Genomic DNA, 21281 nt, shown 5'->3' with positions numbered 1-21281 from the left:
CATCACCTCACTCTATGCCACTTCACTCTACGCCTCTCTACTCTATACCACTTTACTCTTTGCCAATGCCCTGTACCCCACTCTTCTCCACTACACTGTGCACCCCTCCACTCTGTGCCAATCCACTTTGCTCCACTCCACGCCACTCCGTGCCACTCTACTCTACGCCACTCTATTCTATTCCACTCTACTCTAAACCAATGCACTCTATGCCATGGCACTCTACACCACTTTACACAAAACCTATGCACTCTACACCACTGCACTCTACTCCAACTACTCTGCATCACTGCACTGTACGCCATTGTACTCTACTCTGCAATATTCCAGTCTATGCCACTCTACTCCACACCGCTGCACTCTACTCTGCCCCCTTCCAATCTACCCTATACCACTCCACTCTATGGCACTTCACTCTACTCTGAAATATTCTACTCTACGCCACTGCACCCTACGCCACTGCACTCTTGACAACTGTACTCTACACCACTGCTCTCCACACCACTCTGCTTTGCATCACTCAACACTAATGCACTCTACACCAGTGCCCTGTATGCCACTGTACTCTACAACACTGTACTGTATGACACTCGACTCTGCATGACTGCACTCAATGTCATTGCACTCTATGCCACTGCAATCTACTCTACACTACTCACCTCTATGCCACTGTACTGAACTATAAGCCACTGCACTCTAGTCCACTACACTCTGCATCACTCCACTCTGCTACCCTAATCTATTCTGCACCACTGCACTCGATGCAATCTACACCACTACAGCTATGGCACTCTACTCCACACCTCTGTACTCTACCTTGCACCACTCCAATCTACACTCCACTCTATGCCACTTCACTCTACTCTGAAGTAATCTACTCTATGCCATTGCACTCTACACCACTGCACTCTGCGCCACTCTACTCTACGTCACTGCACTCTAAGCCACTGTACTCTACACCACTTTACTCAAAACCAATGGACTCTACACCACCACACACTATGCCATTCTCCTCTGCACCACTGTACTTTATGCCACTTCACTCTTGGCCACTCCACTGCACTCTGACACTCCACTCCACGATACTCCACTCTGACACTCTACTCCATTAAACTCTGTTCATTCTGACACTCTACTCCACTCTATGACGCTACTCCGCTCCGCCCAACTTCCCCATGCCACTTTACTCCACTCTATTCTGGAGCACACTACTCCACTCTACGCCACTCCACTGTGACAATCTATGCCACTCCACTCTATGAGACTCTCTTCTACAACACTCCACTACACCCTGTGCCATTCCACTCTCCTACACTACCCCACTCTATGCCACTCCACTCTACGACAATCTACTCCATTCTACGCCACTATACTCTACAACACTATACTCCACACTACTAAACACTCTCTATGCCACTCCACACCACTCTATGCAACTCCACTCTTCTCCAATCTATGCCACTCATTTCTATTCACTCTGCGCCCTTCCACGCTACAACACTCTACAATACACTCCACAACACTCTACACCACGCTAATTTATACCACTCCATGACACTCCACTTCACTCCACGCTACTCAACTCTACTCTATGCCACTCCGTGACTCTCTACGCCACTCCATAAGACTCCACTCTATTCCACGTTACGACACTCCACTTTCCTTTATCCCACTAAATTTTAGCCATGCTGAACAGCAGCCACACTGGTGTACAACATGCCTATAACATATTGGCTATGCCAATATTCCTTGCATAGGCGAGACCTATTGGGTTTGCCAATGCTTGTTCTTTGATCTGAAATAATCTTCAGTACAGATTTCCAGCCTAACTGAATGGCACCGCTATTAAGCCACACTGCTGAATAAAGTTGAATGAAACCTCAACGCCCTATGTTTAGAATAATGACCACCTGATGAGGCAGCAGTAAATGTTCCCACTTGGTGATTAGTCCTGGGCAGAAAAGAGATGCTTGTAGAAATATGAGTGGTAGAAGAATTAAATGGAATTTCTTACTGAGTGGGCCATCCTGGGCTGCTGAAAATTGGCAAGTAATATTTTTTATTACAGTGAAATTCTTCTATTAAATTAAATATATATTTATAATTTCTATTTCTTATCCAGGAGGACCTGGAGGCAGCTTATACTGGGCTGGAGACTGAAACGATCTCAATGGAAGAAAGAAACGTCTTCTGCGGCTCCTACAATGTTATGGTGCTCACAGATCAGTATGTATTCTCTTTTGTCACCTGGGCTGGGCTGTTAATCTCTCTCCCTCATGTGTATCCATCCTGAAGACAATACTCACAGGGTGATAGTCTTCTAGACAAAATCATGGAGTAGATGCTTTGGATATGTACATTCCCTCAGAACCTGAGTACAGGTGTAAGGAAGGAGGTTTTTGTTTGCTCTTTGTCAGTTGCATTAACATTGCATACACTTTCAAATTGTTATGTCTCCTTCGCTGGCTCCCACCTTCATTTGGTCCGGACAGTTGCCACATTTTTCGTACATTGCCTCTCTCACAAGCAGCCACCTGAGAGTATGTTACCCTGGGATGCATATCCTTGTGTTGGATTCAACAACTGTACAAACTGGAAGAGGTATTCTCGAGACTCCTCATTTTTGTACACAAAGCATTGGAAATCTTTCTTAGCATTCTTTTTAGTCTACTTACTTTTAGGTGTCTGGAGAGGCTTGAAAGCAGGCTCTCTAGAAGCACATTAAATCATACTTGGCGAATAGGGAAATGTAGAAGGTAGGGTTCAAATCAAGAGAGTTGTGAAAGTGTCTCTTCATGCCTGGAGTCCCAGCAGATTGGATACTTAGATTCTTCCTCACAGCAATATACAGCTATTCATCATAGCATCCGTGATGTACAATCCTACAACGTGTTACCATCCCCACCATCCCCTTATGGTTATGAAGGCTTTCAGTATGGCTTTCTAGTTTATGTGTACACACCCTGATACAAGTTGTATCACACAACATTCTCAAAATGACCTGAAGAAATTGGCTGAAATGTGCCAATGGTGGCCCGTTTAACACATGACAATCACAGTGCATGGCCAGCTCCTGTGGTATGCTCGTTGGCCGTGATCATCAGGGTATGCCCTCTGAACAGAACTATGGGAGTGTGTTCTGTGGGCAGTATTAGACAACAAGCCTTACTTAATCTTGAGTGAGAGACATATCCACCAGTATTGTGACACCTGTCTCTGAAAGAGACATGTTTGGCATTGACAATAGGGATCCCAATGATGTTTAGAGGGACAAGGCAGCTAACAATCAGCTGACATAAGCCTGCTTCTGGCATTGCTCCAGCTATCAAGAAATAGTCCACCACGGACCTCTTCTAATTGTAATTACTTGCATGTGGAGATCTGTGAGGGATGGGATACAGTAAAAAATGTCACATTCTATTAATATAAAAGATGATCTGTTAAAATGGTGGCACTAATGAATGCTACATAGTGGGTACAACATGGAGTTTAAGTTTCATAAATGGCTTGGCCAATTCTAAATTCTGTTACACATTGATATGTTGCAGTTTGCCAGCTTTGTACTGATTACATCTCTCATTTAGAAAAAGCTTATTGGGCGCCACACTGGTCCTTCCAATATAGAGCTCCCTGCCTGTTCGGCAGAGAAGTTTTGATGAAAGTGCTACCACCAACATGGTATAGTATTAGAACAATGGTCCTTAAAAAGAACAGTCTGGTCATAAAGATATATATAGACTCCATTCAGTGCTATATTAAGAGAGTCCAGCCGGACAGTCAATTTAATTATAAAAAAAATTCAAAACCAAAAGTATAAACACATCAATACAGTGGGACACAATCCTGCATCCTACATAAACACATGACAAGTACACTTTAGGACAAGAACATATCAGGCAAGAAAGGGTAGCTTGTGGAGTATTGAACACAATTTCTAACAAGCTTGAGGAAACAGTAAATACACTTTTTTATCAGAGTCAATTAATGTGCAAACTGTTTACAATAGTCGATGACGTTTCAATCCTATTTAAAAAATAGTAGGATCATCATCAGGACAGTAGGGGTACAAGCCTGAAAAATTAGAGATTGCCGTTATGTTGTTTGATCCAAGGCTCGATGTGTTTATGTAGGATGCAGGATTGTGTCCCACTGTATTGATGTGTTTATACTTTTGGTTTTGAAATGTTTGAATGATTAAATTGACTAATAATTCAATAGACATATCTGTACCTAACACAATTTGTATTGTGACCACATTCCAACAAGCCAGCATCAATCTCTATCATTGTTCTAGGGGACAGCAGCCTGATTCCCACAATGCTTTCACAAACATGATTTTTTTTTAAATAGAAGATGTTTCTTTAAGGATCACAGACTGCTTTAAAAAATGTTTTTCATTTGGGAATGCAAAGACAGGGATGGAGGTCTGCTATTCCTGTCAGGTAACCATCCCTATGTTTGTAGTCAATCACAAGGGGTCACAAATAGCGACTTTCCAAAATAATATTCATTTGACAGGTTGTTCTGTGACTCGCTGCGAAGCAACCTATTAGTACATTGGGCATTTAAATAAAAGACTGGTTGCAAAAAGTCAGTGCACTGTTGCAAAGACTTTTTCTGACCAGTCTTTTAGTGCATCTGGTGTATGTATGTATGTGTGTGTGTGTGTGTGTGTGCATGTGTGTGTGTGCATATATATATAATATTTATTCAATGAAAATAACAAAGGTTTATGATTAGTTATAGTTAACCTCTTCAGTGCCCATGACGAGATAGTCTCGTCATGGAGCACGGTTGCGCTGTGCCCATGACGAGACTATCTCGTCATGAACCCCGCCCGCTAATGTAACGCCCGGCACAGGGCGGGGAAAGGGCGTGGCACTGAAGGGGTTAATTTATATTGCTATACAAAACTAAATTAACTTTTAAACTTAGAAATGTAAAAGTTATAATTACCGTACTGTAACTTGCGCACCTCTATACGCAGTCTTGTCAACTTGCTAGCCAGACTAAATTCACTAATACTTGAACAAATTCAGACCACATAACAGAAAGGGCCCATTCCACACCATTACCTATAGTCCTACCAAATTCCATATAAATCCTTTTAGTCATTTTGCCGCTATGTATGCTTAAAAAGTCTAAGGAAAATGCATTGTTGGAAAAATGTGTTTTTGGACCCCTCCTTTTTCTTTGCACTCCCTTAACTAATCGCCACAAATGTTTGCATCATCAGCTAATTTAGAAAAAAATAATAGGTTTGTTTATCCTATGCTTAAAAACTTTCCTAGAAGGGGGGCGTGGCTTGAGCGCACGGCGAGATGGCCGCTCTCTGGAGAGGCTATGCCCGGCTGAGCCAAAATCCGCCCTTCATCCGCCTATTACATACCACTTTTGAGCTAATAACCGAGCGCCCCTTACCTCTGGGGGACCCTACACGAGTGGGAGCTATTTTTGAAGCCGAGCACCGCTGCTAAGACTGCAGCCGAGTGGTGTTTGGACCCGGAGGCCGCTTCATAAAATGGCAGCTCCCGTGCGGCCCTGAGGTCAGTGCGTTGCGGCTCCGCTGGAACCCCCTGGGCCCAGCGGATTGCCTGGCTGCCTCCGAGACTGACCCTGATCGCAGTGCATGCCTGGTGCCCGCTAGCGATCCACTCTTCGTGCCACTGCCCTGCAAGGTGGGCTGTGCCCCTGCTGCTGAAGGAGACGGCTGAGTGGCACCTCTGAGGATTTGGGGCCTGCGGATCCTGCTTTGCCCGATTGGGGCTGTGCGAGGAAGCTGAGTGGACTCCGTAGTGCTCAGCGCCCGTCGCGGTGAGTGGGGGGTGGCCTGACCCTGGCCGGTGTCTGTGGAGGTGGCGTGGGTAGGGGTTCGGGCCACACACCAGTGCCCAACTGCGGTTGGGCACTGGTGCGTGCAGAAGAGCTTCTGGCTGAATCTGATGGGGAGCTGGCTGCAGCCACAGCACACTATTGCTTGCTGAGCTACCTGGCACACTGTGGATGGCATTTGAGGTGCGCAATGGACATTGCTTTGGGATTGCAACAGACGCACTGATTTTTAAAATGAGACTATTGATATCGGTGGGCCCGCTGTGGACTGGCTGGAACTGGTGGTAATCTTGCTTGGAGCGGCTCCTTCTCCTTAATCTGTGGATTTGGCTGGCGATTTCCTTTCACAGCGCTTTACATTCCTAGAGTCTCAAGCCACTGATATGGATGCTACTGTGCTGCTATTTCATTAGTGTGTTAGTCTACTGACCTGTGGCTTGGAGAGCTTTCTTACAGGCGGCCTGCGCACCCTTGGTACCCTCGGCCTGCGCTGATCTCCCTGTCTGTGTACGGTGAGCCTACTGTCATACGCACTATTCCTGCTACTATCATGGGGAGGAATGACAAGACCCAACCTCGCCTCACTTCTGAGGCGCGCAAATCCTCTAAGTATTTGGAGAGGGATGCCTCGGACTCAGAGGCTGATGCCCCGACTGCAGGGCCTCCTACCCTTGAAACAATGCTGTTGGCCATGCAGTGCAGCCTGCAGTCCATTGAGGGAACGATGGCTGCCGTGAACCACCGCTTGGACCACATGTCCTCACAGCTTGAAAAGCAAAATGCCCTTATGGGAGAAGTTGAACAGCGCGTGTCTGCGACGGAGGACGGCCTGGGTGAAGTTACGGGGAAAACGCTGAATATGGAAAAGGTCCTATCCCTTATCCAGGCGAAGAATGGGGATTTGGAGGACCACTTCCGGCGCAACAACATCCGGATTACAGGCCTTCCGGAATCCACGAATGTTGGGAAAATGGAGCTCCTCGTAGAGAACTTAATCAAGGAAATCTTTGGTTCTGAACAGCTATCCCCCATGTGTGTCGTTCAACGGGCGCACTGATCCCTAGCTGCGCCTCCGGTCCCAGGTGCTCCCCCTCACCCAATTATAGCACGCCTGTTGAATTACAGAGACCGAGATGTAATTTTACGTATGGCCCGCGATAAGGGTAACATTGTGCACCAGGGCAATTCCCTATCGTTCTTTCTTGATTTCACAGTGGCGGTGCAGGCAGCGAGGAGGAAGTTTGGCGCTGTGAAAAAGTTTTTGCATTCCGAAGGAGTTCCCTATGCTATGCTATACCCTGCATGCCTACATATTGGACCTGAAGGAGACTCAACATTTTTTACTAACCCTATAGCTGCTCTGGAACACGCTAAACATCAGAAGCGAGCGTGGTGAGGGTCCCAGGTGCTGTCGGACAATGAGGAACAGTGAGCACTGGATTGCCTGTGGGTGTTTTTTCCTGCACTGTGGCTTTAGTGACAGTCCCTATATAATGTTGGGAAGTTGTTTCTAACAGTTCCAGTTTTTATCCCCAAGATGACATACTTGGGTCTCACTGTCTCTACAAGATTCTCTCTTCCCGTGGTTATGGTACACAGTATTATAATGTGATAGGCATAGCTACCAGGCATGCTCAGCCACCTCCTACTAGCTAGGAGGCTAGACGCGCTCTGACATCCCCACCCCATCTGAGTTTGATTGTTTTCTTTGGTTCGGAGGGTTGGGTGGGGCAGGGCTGGGATGGCTTTGGCGAGTTGGGGGATACTGAAGTGGGTGGGGAGTTGGGGGGAGGGGGTCGCAACTGAGCTAACTGGCACTTGTTATCTCCAATGTCGATGTATTTATCATTTTCTTCATGGATGTGACCACATATTCCGGAATTCTCCATTTAGGGAATCTGGCACGATCTTTAGACTTAATGAGTGGTAATGTAATGTTCCTAACATGGAATGTCCTTGGTCTTAACATTCCCCCAAAAATTAGATCTCTATTGGCCTATCTGGATAGAATGAATGTGCAGATAGCTTTTCTGCAAGAGACGCATCTCACTAAACATTCTGAGAAGTCTGTGGGTGCAAGATGGCCTGGTGTGAAAGTGGCGTCCTCCTATTCCACCTATTCTCGTGGCGTGATGATTCAGTTTTAAACGCGGGGTTGCCTTTACTGTTATAAGCACTGACACGGATGACCAGGGTCGAGTGGCGTTGGTGCATGGTCAGCTGGGTGGTGTGAGCGTTCTTCTGGTAAATGTGTATGGCCCTAACGTGGATGACCCAGCCTTCTTTCTGGATGTATGGTGCCGCATTTCTGGGTTTCCTACAATGGAGATACTTTGGGGAGGTGTTTTTAATTTGTGTCTGGATCCTGCGATGGATCGTATGGGACAGGGACTCGTGAGACCCAAGAAAGCTGCAGAGGTTCTGCTGGGATTGTAGGAGACTGGAGGGATGCATGATGTATGGCGCTTGAGGCACCCTGGGGAGCGTGAGAGTTCGTTTGTCTTTTATCTCTTATGTACATGGGATGTTTACACGCCTGGATCTGTGGCTTGCCACCAAGGCTGCTTGTTCGTGGGTAGTCGGGATTGACCATAAGGCTCGTACATTGTCAGATCACTCCCCGGTACTTTTGGAGCTCCAGATACCTATCTGTGAGAGACCTCCCTTTGCATGGTGATTGCAACCCACTTCCTTGACTGACTCTTTCTTTAAGCACACTGTTGGAGAAGCTATCCGGAATTTTTTTCACGAGAATGTTGGCTCGGTGGACAACGCTGGCGTCTTGTGGGAGGCGTACAAAGTGACTATCAGGGGGGTATGCATGGGGGCTCAGGCTGGTGTGCTGCGTGATCTTCGACACCGCATTCATAAATTGGCAGCTGAGATCTCCACTCTTGAGAGGGTATACCAGACAGACCCATCTTCTGCAACGCTATCTGAGATACAGAAACTAGTGAAGGAACACAATGATACTGTGGATCAAGAAATTGTACACAGGTCCAGACGATCCATTGCCCGGTATTATGGGGAGGGGGGTAGGCCTGGCTCTCGCTAGCAGAGAAACTCGCAGCTCTGCGGAGTCAAGAATGCATTACTGAGATGTTAGATGAGAATGGGGCGGCCCACTACACTGCGCCCGAGATTAGTGAGGCTATCCTTGGGTTCTACTCCAGATTGTACGAGTGTAAGTCTCAAGTCCCTGAGGTGGACATGCACTCCTACCTGGATGACGTGGCCCTCGGCTGGCTGTCTCCGGGACATAGAGGATATCTCACACAACCATTTGATGTAGAGGATGTGAAACTTGCTATTATGTCCCTCCCCAAATGCAAGGCCGCCGGGCTAGATGGACTTCCCAGCAAATTTTATAAAACTTACATTGATGATTTGGCCCCGAGGCTTCTAGATGTTTATGCGGAGGCGTATGACGCTGGCCATCTTCCCCCATCCTTGAAGGAGGCCCTCCTGGTTATGCTTTTAAAACCTGATAAGGATTTGAATCACTGTTATTCTTACCGGCCTCTGTCTATTATTAATATTGATGCCAAGATCCTAGTGAAGATGATTGCTATCCAGCTGCAGTCGCTAGTTCCCTTATTGGTTCTCCCTGACCAGTCAGGAATTGTGCCTGCTATGTCTACCAACCACAACTTAACCACGATTTTTGCCACCTTGCATTACTTTGAACCCGACTTCCAGGTGGTGGCAGTGCTGCTTAATGCAGCAAAAGCATTTGATTCCCTTCAGTGGAACTATATGTTCACGGTTTTAACCAGAATGGGTCTTCCTCCGTTTTCTCTCAAATGGATTAGGGTGCTGTATACTGAGCCCCTTGCTAGAGTGCGCGTCAATGGCTGGGTGTCTTCGGCCTTCCCAATTAGCAGAGGCACACGGCAGGGATGCCTCCTATCACCGATGCTATTCGCGCTTGCATTGGAACCCCTGGCTTGCAAACTGCGTCAGCTGCATGCATCCGCTGTGTTGTGTTTCAGGCAGCGACCTTTGATTGTCTCATTATATGCAGACAACATGCTACTTTATGTGTGCGAGCTGGAGACCTACCTGCCTGAACTACTTCACGAGTACGTAAAATTTGAAGGCTATTCTGGGTTGGGGATCAACTGGGCTAAGTCGACGGTGTTTCCGCTGACAGCTGGCATGCGTGAGGTTGAGCTTAACTTCCCTCTGACTTGGACCTGGGATCCGGTGAAGTACCTAGGGATTTGGCTGCATAGGGATACTGAAATGGTAATCTCTATAAACTATGGACGGGTCGTAACACAGATCAGAGATAAGGCAGAGCGGTGGTCTAGGTTGCTGCTGTCGCTTGCTGATCTTATAGCCATTACAAAGATGTCTATATTACCCAAATTGTTCTACATGTTTGTGAATATCCCAATTTGACTGAATATTGCTCTGTTCAAGACATTGCAATCAGCCCTCCTGTCTTTTGTCTGGGGGGGTAAGAAGCCCCGATGTAGCTGGAACGTTCTTGTGCAGCCGTTTGATCGCGGCGGGTTTGAGGCACCCGATATGCGCTTATATTATCTATGTGCGCAGGCGCAATTTGCCCACTATTGATTTTTTCCGCAACGGTTCTTGCCGCACACGGTGATCGAGTCCGACACGGTGCTTCCAATGCCGCTAGTAGCTGCAGCACTCTCCGGAGGGGGTGGGGTACCCAGGACATAAATCAGCCCGGTGCAATACACTGCCTGGGTCTGGCGGACCCCTGCCAAGAGGGCACAACTCGATTACCTGTATGCCCCAAAGCTCCCTATTGCCGCACATCCTGACATATCGGCAGCTCAGGAGCGCCCAGCTATATGAGCGCTGGTGAATGTGAGTGTTACACGAATGGAAGACCTGTATGACAGGGGTCAGATCCGCTCACTCCAGAGTGTACAGGCGGGCCGCGACCCCGGGTTGATGCTGGGATTTACTTACGTGAGGGTGCAGCAGGCAGTCAGGTCAGTTTATCCCAATTATCCCACTGAACCACAAACATTGAGAGCACTGCAGGCGGTGCTGTCTGGGACAGAACGCAATGGCCTGATCACTAGGCTGTATGATGCGTCACAGCGGGAGCGGGAACCGGGGGATCACCCTTCATATATCAAATGGAACACTACGCTGGGGTTTGAATTACTGTTTGATAACTGGAAATTCTGCTGCGAGCTGACCAGTCGCCTCACGGCAAACTATAATTTTCTTATCATTCATTTAAAATTTTTGCACCAGTTATATTACACGCCAGTGCAGTTACGCAGATTTGGCCTGCGGGACACAGCTAATTGTGCGCGGTGCGGGCAGGCTGATGCTGATTTTTTACACCTAGCCTGGCAGTGTGATGAGATAGCTGCGTTTTGGGCCAGGGTTGCGAGTGTGCTCTTGGATGTTGTGCTGGAGAGTGTGCGGTGCGAGCACGAGGTGTGCCTGCTGGGTAGCGTGAAATATCTCAAACCCCGCAATAGGAGATTGGTTGCTGTCTCGACCCTGCTGGCTAAGCGTGCTGTGGTGCAATGTTGGGGCGCAAAATCCACGCCCACTGTAAAGAAATGGATCAAAGATTTAATATATTATAGGCAACAACTGGAGCCGTACGCAGAGGAGTTACCGAAGGCCTCACGACCTAATGATTTTTGGGCTCCACTAACGGTGTATTTATTGAGCCACCCTGTTGCGTGATCTGTCTGGCTCCTATATAGGATATCTTTTCCCCTAGGTCTGGTCAAGACTTGTTGGACTTGGAACTGCTTCTTATGGACTACCACTCATATGTGCTCACATGGTCTTTTTTTCTACTTCACCGACAATTGTATGATAGTGCCAGATGGGGTGGGGGGGCGGGTTTCAGTTGTTCTTGATATTAAACCTGGCATGTATACATGTTGCAAGCCTGTCAATAAACAAATTTAAGGAAAAAAAAACGTTTCTAGAAAAATAGACATTTGAGGTGATCATTATGAGTGTCGCTGGAGTTGTGGGGTGCTCCATACAGGAGCTGCTGTCCATCTAAACTTGGGATCTACCCAGAGTTCCTTGCTTCTTCTTTGCATCATTTATGCTTCCCTCTGAGCCTGAAAGGGTATTTACTGACTTATACTGGGTGCTCCCTTGTGTGTGGACAAAACTAAACCTCATTGAAGAGCTATAATGATAGCAAAACACCTGTCAATGATTGCTTTTATTCATTCCAAGTTGGCTTGGATGGAATTTTACCAATGCAAAGCTGTACTACTGGCTCTGGAGTGATATAAGACTTTTGTCATTTCAGCTCGTCTTGGATGGCACTGTGCTAAATCTGTGCTTAAAATTTTTTCTGTAGAAATGGCAAACATTTATGTCCCTTTATAGCTTGGCATGGATGGCACTGCGTTAATCCTATAGTGAAAACTTTGCTAGAAAAACAGACATTTGTGGTGAGCAGATTCAGAGTGTCACTGGTGTTGAGGGTGCTATATACAGAAGCTGCTCTCCACCTAAACTTGGGAACTACCACGAGCTCCCTGCTTTTTTTAGGTCATAATTTATGTGGCACTCTAAGACTGGAAGGGTATTGATTATATATATATATATATATATATATATATATATATATGTCACCAAGAATCGCCTCATCAAACACGCAGCTTCAATGCGCAGAGACGAACACGGACCCAAAGTAAGTGCTGCAAGTCTTTATTCGGACAAGAACTTTACACAGCGCCATGACGCGTTTCGGCCTACAGGAGGCCTTGATCTGTATATCCAAGAAGCCGGTAAGAAATTTGAAGATGGCAATAGCACTGCCTCAGCTCCAAAGACCACACGGACCTCCAGTTAAGTGCTATTTTATTTTTGCTGGCAGTGTCGTCTTGACGTTTCGGCTCCCAAGAGCCTTGCTCACATGACAACGTGAAAAATCAAAATGATCCAATATATAGTGAAGGTAGACCGTTCAGAGTTCAGGCTGAAGTCATGTGACTATGATGACCATAGAGCTAAACAACATACTACAATACAACCTCAGCACTGACTGTGCAAAATAAGCAATCAATAATTTCAGTGCATGATTTAAGCATTTTATATTGGCGTTTGTGCTTTAAATAGTGCAAATAATTCAATAAATATACTGAACAATAAATATATATAAATAAATATATAAATAAATATATCAGTTTAAAATCCACATCTGCCTTTTTATCAATAAAATATTGTAAAAAATCCTCAATGGCTAAATTGCCATGGCATCATTGGAATGTACATGGTCAGGGGACTTGGTGATAGACCACCATGATTTGAGATAATATAATACTGTCCCTGTAGTAAATATCTGATGAATTGTGCCCAATCTGCCGTAACAAATTCACAAATGTATATACTCATACTAGCGGCTTGAATGCCCATGGCTACTACCAGCCAGATAGTGAGGGATAAAATAGATATCTCTAAAATCCATATTAAAAGCATGATTATATAAAAATTGAAATATTTGCAAAAATAACAATACATGACTTAATGATTTAACTTGGCTCGTTGCTAACAGTCATCAATAAACATCTCCTAACCCTGTCTCCCAAAGTCTTGTGAAGGGAAGTTACCGTCACTACAGATATGTACCCAAACAAAACAAAATAATTTTTTTAAATTTTTATTTTTAGATCTAATTTTGGAATTTATAGACAGTGCTGGAGGTGAGTGAGGAATAAAAGGGTGTAAAAAATAAAGTTACTGTGTCTAAAAAGAGATAAACTTTTGCTAGTGAGAGTTACATAAGTGTAAAAAAATATTATTGTAAAATACCTTAAAATTTTTTTGATAACCCTATGTATATAGTGATGTAGGTTAGTTCAATGGGTTTCAACACTGGAAAATGGATGTTAAGTTCAAATATTATTACCCTACTGTACTCGTGTTAAACAGATAATGGCCAAATTATATCAGTTGACTCTAATAATCTTAGGTGATCAGGTATGTTTGAATATATTAACTTCAAGTTGGTGATATAAATATCTGCAACGATGGCTTACAAGTTCCCCTGTCCATGTAGGGTATAACATATAAATAAAGGGTTATAAATACATTCAAAGATATGACATTATATTAGTGCAAATATAGTAACTATCAAGCCTGATAGAAATCGATCGTCCATTTTACACAAAATATGCTGAAGGTACATCATCTGCAAGTATTCATTATCACATTAGATTCGACTGTCCTAGATAAACTGTAGTTGGAGCTGGCCAAAACTGGGTAAATCCCTAATCATACAGTAAACTTAAGTATTTCATTTAAACAAAGGGGAAGAATCTTGTCACTTAAATTAGAGCTCAGCTATGGTAAACAAGTGTAGAGGTCCTCCGTAACATTAAGACCTTTCGGGGCTTTTGTATCTAGTTGCAAAATATAACGAGTCTCAAGTTTTCGGAGTTTGGCTTCTCTGTTGCCCCCTTGCCTGCTAGCGTTGACTGCATCAATAACAAAGAATTTGAGGAGGCGAATGTCACTGTGGTGTGTGTCTCTAAAATATCTGGCGACAGGGTAGGTATTATCCTGATTGGATATGGCCCTTAAGTGTTGTAATATCCGTTTATGGACGGCCAATTTGGTGCTGCCGACATATCTTAGAGAACAGGGGCATTCAAGTATGTAAACGTCGTATTCTGTTTTGAATGTCAGCAATTTTTTAATATGATGTTCTATATTGCTAAACCCATCCTGGTATGTCTTAGTATTGACCCCGTGTGTGCAGGATTTACAAATTTTACATTTGAAGAAGCCAGTGTTAGTTTGAAGCCAAGTAGATTTTTCAATTAATTCTGGGTTGGTATTCACTAGATGGTCCCTCATTGACATAGCTTTACTAAATGTTAAAGAAATATGTGCAGGTAATGAAGGCCCTATTACGGGATCATTTAAAACAATAGGCCAATTGCCGTTAATGATCCTGTATATGTCCTTGTGCTGTTTGCTGTAGCCTGTAATAATTCTAAATTTGTTCTCCACACCATGGGAAATATCAGAGATGATTATATCTTGAGTTGCCTGTCCAATAGAGGCCATATTCGCGTATGTGCTTAGTAGTTCCTGCCTCGTATGCCTCATAGATTTTGATATGGCATTGTCTATGCTGTGTCGAGAGTAACCCCTTTGAATAAATCTCAACTTGCTAGCTAACTGTGCACTTTCTAGATCCACTGTGTTACTACACACTCTTCTTATTCAGAGCATTTCTCCATATGGGATACTAGCTATTAAGTGTGCTGGACGAGCACTGCCCGAATGTAAAACAGTATTTCCAGCTGTTTTCTTGCGGAACAACCTAGTTTCAATTGAATTATTCCTTATGTAGACTTCAGTGTCTAGAAATGTAACCGATGTTTGACTCATATTGGCAGTAAACGCTAGGTTAAGATCATTAACATTGATATTAGAAATGAATTCATTTGCTTGTTCTTCACTACCCTTCCAAATAATGAACAAATCGTCAATGAAACGATACCAAGTAACCACATATTTGTCTACCATTTCCTTATGTTTGACCCTGAGGACCAGTTCCTCCCAAGCGCCCATATGTAAACAGGCAAAACTCGGAGAGAAACTGGGCCCCATAGCCACCCCCTGAAGTTGGCGGTACAATAAGTTGTTATACATAAAGACATTGTTGGTCAAACAAAATTCAAGCATATGTAACAACATGTTGTTATGGTCATTGTTCAGGATTTCTCTCTGGTTTAAATAGTATGCCACAGCCCTCAAGCCATCCTCATGCCTGATGCTTGTATATAAAGCGGTTACATCAAGGGCTAACATCCAGAAGCCTTCCATCCATTTGATTTGTTGGAGTTTGTAGAGGAAATCACCTGTATCCTGTACATAGGACAAGAGTTTTTTGACATGTGGCTGCAAGAAATAATCAATATATTCTGATGTTTTTTCCAGCAGACCTCCCCTAGCAGATATGATGGGCCTGCCTGGGGGCTTGTCCTCATTTTTGTGAATTTTAGGGATAAAGTATATCACAGGAATTACAGGATAGTCAACTTTAAGAAATTTGAATTCAGCCTCAGTAATCAATTTCTTACTCTTCCATTTGCTCAAGCTTTGAAGAAATTCTTGTTGTTTGGATTTAAGTTCACTTGTATTGCTTCTTCCGTAACATTGACGATCATTTAATTGGGAATAGGCCTCTTTATCATAGTCTATTCTGGTCATAAGCACCACATTCCCTCCTTTATCACTTTGTCTGATGACGATGTTGTTGTTAGAGCTCAATTTTTTCATAAGTGCTTCATAATCAGATGTTTGTTTGTTGTATTTCCTCTTTTTTGTTACTATTTTTTTATAAAGTTTTTTAATATGTAGGGTAGTATTTTCATGAAAAATGTCAATAGCATCACGTGGCATGATTGGGTTAAAGACAGATGGAGGTTTGAAGGGCGTCTTGATCCTTGTAGATGTATCACCTCCTCCTTGTTCATAGCCCATTCCTTCGGTTTCCCATAGTTCAAAAAGCTCAGCCGTCAGTGATATTTCTGATGTATCTTTGTTCCGAAGGACCTGGGTATGGATTGCGAATTTATCAGAATCACTCCTCAAGGTAAAATATTTACGCAGTTTCAGTTTCCTAACTGCCTTGTATATGTCATTTCTGGTATTGGCATAATTCATATTGCATGGCGAGACAAAGGAAAGGCCTAATTTCAGGATTCCTTCATCCTCTTTGGTCAATTCACATGACGTGAGATTGATTATGGTTTTATCATGCTCGTCAGGTGATATTAATCCTTGTTTGACCAATGACCTCTGCCCCTCTTTCTGTTCGTGCCTCTTCCTCGTCCTCTGCCTCCTCTGATAGTTTCTAAGTTTTCTCCGTAGGGTCTTTGAGTCCTGGGTCTTAAGGTTTGCAGTCTTTCCTGGTTTAAAAAACTCATCTCTTTGCCAGGGGAGGGTCTATCCCTTTGTGCCATATGTGAGTCATCTCGCATCTCTGATTCTGACTCAGTGCCTGCCCCTGAGCTCATATCCGTTAGTGATGAATCCACATTAGTATTATTAATTCTGGCATTTCTAAATTTCACCTGACTTTTATCTCCGGAGGCCCTAAGGGCATCATATTTTTTGGAGAACGTGAAGATTTGCCCAAGATCATAATCATTTCTGTCACGCTGGAATTTGTATGCCTTTCTTTCCATAATTTTACTTTCTTCTTTTTTTAGGCGTGTTGTCATTTCATTTGATAATTTATCCTTTTCCTCCTAGGAATATATATATATATATATATATTCACAACGCTTTAGCCGCAATCGTGATGAATGTACTCTCAGGACTCAATGGTATTTGAAGTTCAGGAGCTTTATTTACACTTCTTCGTCATACATACTGAAAAAACGAATGTTAAAGAGTCATTATAGTTAGGTGAAAATGTCATACTGTTTTAAATTAACAAGGCCTCTAAAATCACCAGTTATAGTTATCTTAAGTAACTTTAACTCAAACTCTAAAGTAACTATAATTTGTGCACCCGCCATGCACAATTTTGTCATCAATGATGTCATTTCAGATGTTGCAGACATGTTATCAGTGATGCCATAGAACATGTCATAAGTGATACAATATGGGAGATAATTAGCAGTACATTGGCTGTTTGGGCAGGTTGGCCCGGTTGAAGGCGTTTGCTGAAACACGGCAGCTACCTGTATTATTGTATGGAAAAATAAATATGATACTTGCACCACGGAAGATTCCTCTTTTGTTTTATTGGACTATAATACTATAATTGTTCAAGTTACTCATCTGGTGCTTTTGGTCACTGGGAGGACGTCAAGAGAACATGGACGACTGTCTATATATATATATAAAAAAAATATATATATTTAGATATAGATATATATAGATATATAAATATATATATATCCACCTATCTATATATGTATATCACACATATATATATCCACCCTGTAGTTCTAGTTAGGGTTGCCAGAGATAGGAATTCTCAGATTTATGCTCGATAATAACTGCCCCTGTTTGAGAAATTACCATGGAACTTTGCAGACCTATTGTTGCTTTTTTCACATTGATGGACGATGAAAAAGTTAGCAATGATTCATCAAGGGGAGCAAAGGAAAATAGGGTGGGGGGCACCAAAGCATGTTTTTCCCTAGTGGATTTTTAATTGACTTTTTGGACCTTTTAGACAGACCTAGCTTGATAACGGCTAAAAGGATTTCCAAGAAAATTGGCAGGATCATACATTATAGTGTGCAGTTGATCCTATGGGGTAGTACAGGGAAATAGGGTAAGTATGTTTGAAGTTATAAGGCATTTTAACTTAAAAATATTTGTTGTTGCTGTAGTTTCGTGAAAGTTTGCGGTATTTAACATAACTGCAAAAAGAACACTTGATGGACAGAATGCAGAACAATGTTATACAGTCACCCCAGTGCAGAGATCTGGGCCTAAATCCATCGTTTTTTTGCTCACCATGCCATTCCAGTTTGGACCCAGCCATATGCAAATCAGTCTTGACCCTGCGCCCACTGGGAACAGTCCAACCCGAACTGTCAGGCCAGGTCCTCCCTGGACTGGAAACAAGTATCCTAGGCCCGGTTTCGGGCTTTCAGCCCTCATCAGCCAGGATAGCTTGACTTCAGTGTCCATCATTTGTTTGCGTAGCACTTTTCACCCTAAATGGGATGGGTATGCCCATACGTGGGTCCCTTGCTCACTGTGCCACTGGATTCAAGCTAGCCTGGCTGATGAAGGGTAATACCCAGAAACAGCTCCTAGGATGCTTGTTTCTGGTCCAGGGAGGCCCTGGCTCGGCAGTTCGGTCTGGACTGTTCCCATGAGGCACACGGTCAAGACTGATTTGCATATGGCTGGGTCCAAACTGGGGTGGCATGGTGAGCAAAAGAACGATGGATTTAACCCAGATCTCTTGACTGGGGGTGAATGTATGATTTATTCAGTATTCCGTCCATCATTTGTTTGCGTAGCACTTTTCCCCCTAAATGGGATGGGTATGCCCAGACGTGGGTCCCTTGCCCTTGCATGTTGCAGGGTCGTCGCATCGCTGAGGAAGTGAGTCGCTGCTGATCACCGTCGCATCCCCGGAGAAGCGTGTCGCAGGGCCATCGCAACGCTGAGGAAGTGCATTGCTACTGATCGCCGCCGCAACACCGGAGAAACACATCGCAGTCACCGAGGGTGTCGTCACATCACCAGGGAATCGTGTCGCAGGGCCTGCCGAGTTCGCCGCACGGCCGTCGGGCGTGCACACATCACCTCCACGTTGTTACATCGCAACAGAGACGCCATTTTCTCACATCGTGCATCAGAACCGGGGCGCAAGAAGAATCGAAGCATCGCCTTCTCTGCGACCCTTTTGTTTGTTTTGCGTTACGCATCCCAGGTACTTTGTGAGTAAAGTGTCGCATTTCATCATCTATAAGTTTATTTTTGTAACAACCATTCTAAACACATTCTACTGAGTTTTTGTATGTTGGATTTTTGCCGTTTTGGTCTTGTTTAGTTTAGATAAAGATACTTTATTTTTCTAAACCGGTGTGGTGTCCATTTGTGATGTTTTCACTGTGTTACTGTGAGTGTTGGTACAAATACTTTACACATTGCCTTTGGGATAAGCCTGTCTGCTCGTGCCAAGCTACCAAGGGGGTGAGCAGGAGTTATCTAAAGTGTGTATCCCCCTTACCCTGACTAGAAGCAAGGGTCCCTATTTGGACAAAGTACCTACCTCTGCCAACTAGAGACCCTCATTTCTAACACACCTGTTCTTCCACTTTCTCTCTACGTCTGTTTCAAGTGCCACACTCCACTCTATGCCATTCCACTCTCCTCCACATTATTACACTCTATGTCACTCCACTCTACATCGCTCCACTATATGCCACTCCACTTCATGCTAATCCACTGTACTCCACTCTACCCCACTCCACTCTATTTCACTCTACACCACTCCACTGTGGTCTATTACGCTCTACAGCACTCCATTCTGCGACACTACAGTCTACGCCATTCCACTATCTGCCCCTCCACTCTATTCAACTCCACTCTGTTATTCCACTGTACGCAACTCCACTCTACGACACTACACTCTACGCTATTCCACTCTGTCAGTCCACTCTATCCATTCCACAGTATGCTATTCCACTGTATGGTACTCCATTATATGATATTCCACTATACCCCACTCCAGTCTACGTCACTCCAATGTATGCCACATTACTGTATGCTACTACACTCTATGCTATTTCCCTGTAGACATTCCACTCTACGGCACTCGCCTCTGCACTATTCCACTATATTTTATCCACTCTACGTCACTCCACTGTGCACAACCAACTACACTCAATGATATTCCACTGTATACCACTCTACTATATGCTACTCCACTGTAAGCCACTTCACTTTACGGTACTCCACTCTATACCATTACACTGCACGATATTCCACTTTATGCCACTCCACTCTATGCTATTACTCTATATGCCACTACAGTCTACGCCACTCCACTCCACAGTATTTAAGCCTACAACACTTCCACTCTACGCAACTCCACAGTATTCTATTCCACTCTTCGCCACTCCACTGTATGCCTCTCTGTTTGACTCCACTCCAGTCCATGCTATTCCACTGTACGCCATTTATCTGTACCTCACTCCACTCTATGCTGATCCACTCTATTCCACTCCAGTCTAAGCCAATCTACTCCACTCCATTGTATGCTATTCCACTCTATGCCACTTCACTCTATGCCATTCCACTCTATGCTAATCCACTGTACACCACTAGACTGTACCTCACTTCACTCTATGCCATTCCACTGTACACCACTTCACTCTATGCCACTCCACTGTACTCCACTTCACTCTATGCCACTCCAGTATACCCTATTCCACTGTAAACCACTACACTCTACTCCACTTCACTGTACACAATTCCCCTATACAGTTTTCCACGCTACGCCACTGTACTCTATGCTATTCCACTGTATGTCACTACACTCTATCTCACTCCATGCCCCTCAACTAGATGATATTATAATCTACCCCACTCCACTCTATACCACTTCACTCTACACCACTCCACTATAAGCTATTCCACTGTACGCCACTCAACTCTATAGTCTGTGCCACTCCACTGTATGTTACTACATTGTACACAACTCCACTCTACGCTATTCCACTGTACAGAACTCCGTTCTACACCATGCCACTCTGCGCAATTCCACTCTACACCACTCCACTGCACGCTACTCAACTCTACTCTATTCCACTGTATGCCACTACACTCCATCTCACTTCACTGTACAACACTTCACTCTACTCCACTATTCGCTCTTCCACTGTACACAACTACACTCTACACCACCCAACTCTATGCTATTCAACTGTATGCTACTCCACTCTACCCCACTCCACTGTACGTCATTTGACTGTACGCTA

At 44.2% G+C, this 21281-nt stretch overlaps 1 protein-coding gene across 1 annotated transcript in view; it reads left to right on the top strand.

Moving 5' to 3' along the window:
• LOC146809950 (F-box and WD repeat domain containing protein 10B-like) overlaps nt 1-21281 on the top strand; it is a 203845-nt gene that overhangs the window by 84122 nt on the left and 98442 nt on the right. The window contains exon 6 of the mRNA XM_085616809.1: nt 2123-2226. Within this exon, the coding sequence (XP_085472935.1) occupies nt 2123-2226 (104 nt within the window). The remainder of the gene's footprint in view (nt 1-2122; nt 2227-21281) is intronic.

The sequence above is a fragment of the Triturus cristatus genome, chromosome 7 (genome assembly GCF_964204655.1).
Source record: "Triturus cristatus chromosome 7, aTriCri1.1, whole genome shotgun sequence".
NCBI lineage: Eukaryota > Metazoa > Chordata > Amphibia > Caudata > Salamandridae > Triturus > Triturus cristatus.
This window is presented reverse-complemented; position numbering and strand designations above follow the sequence as displayed.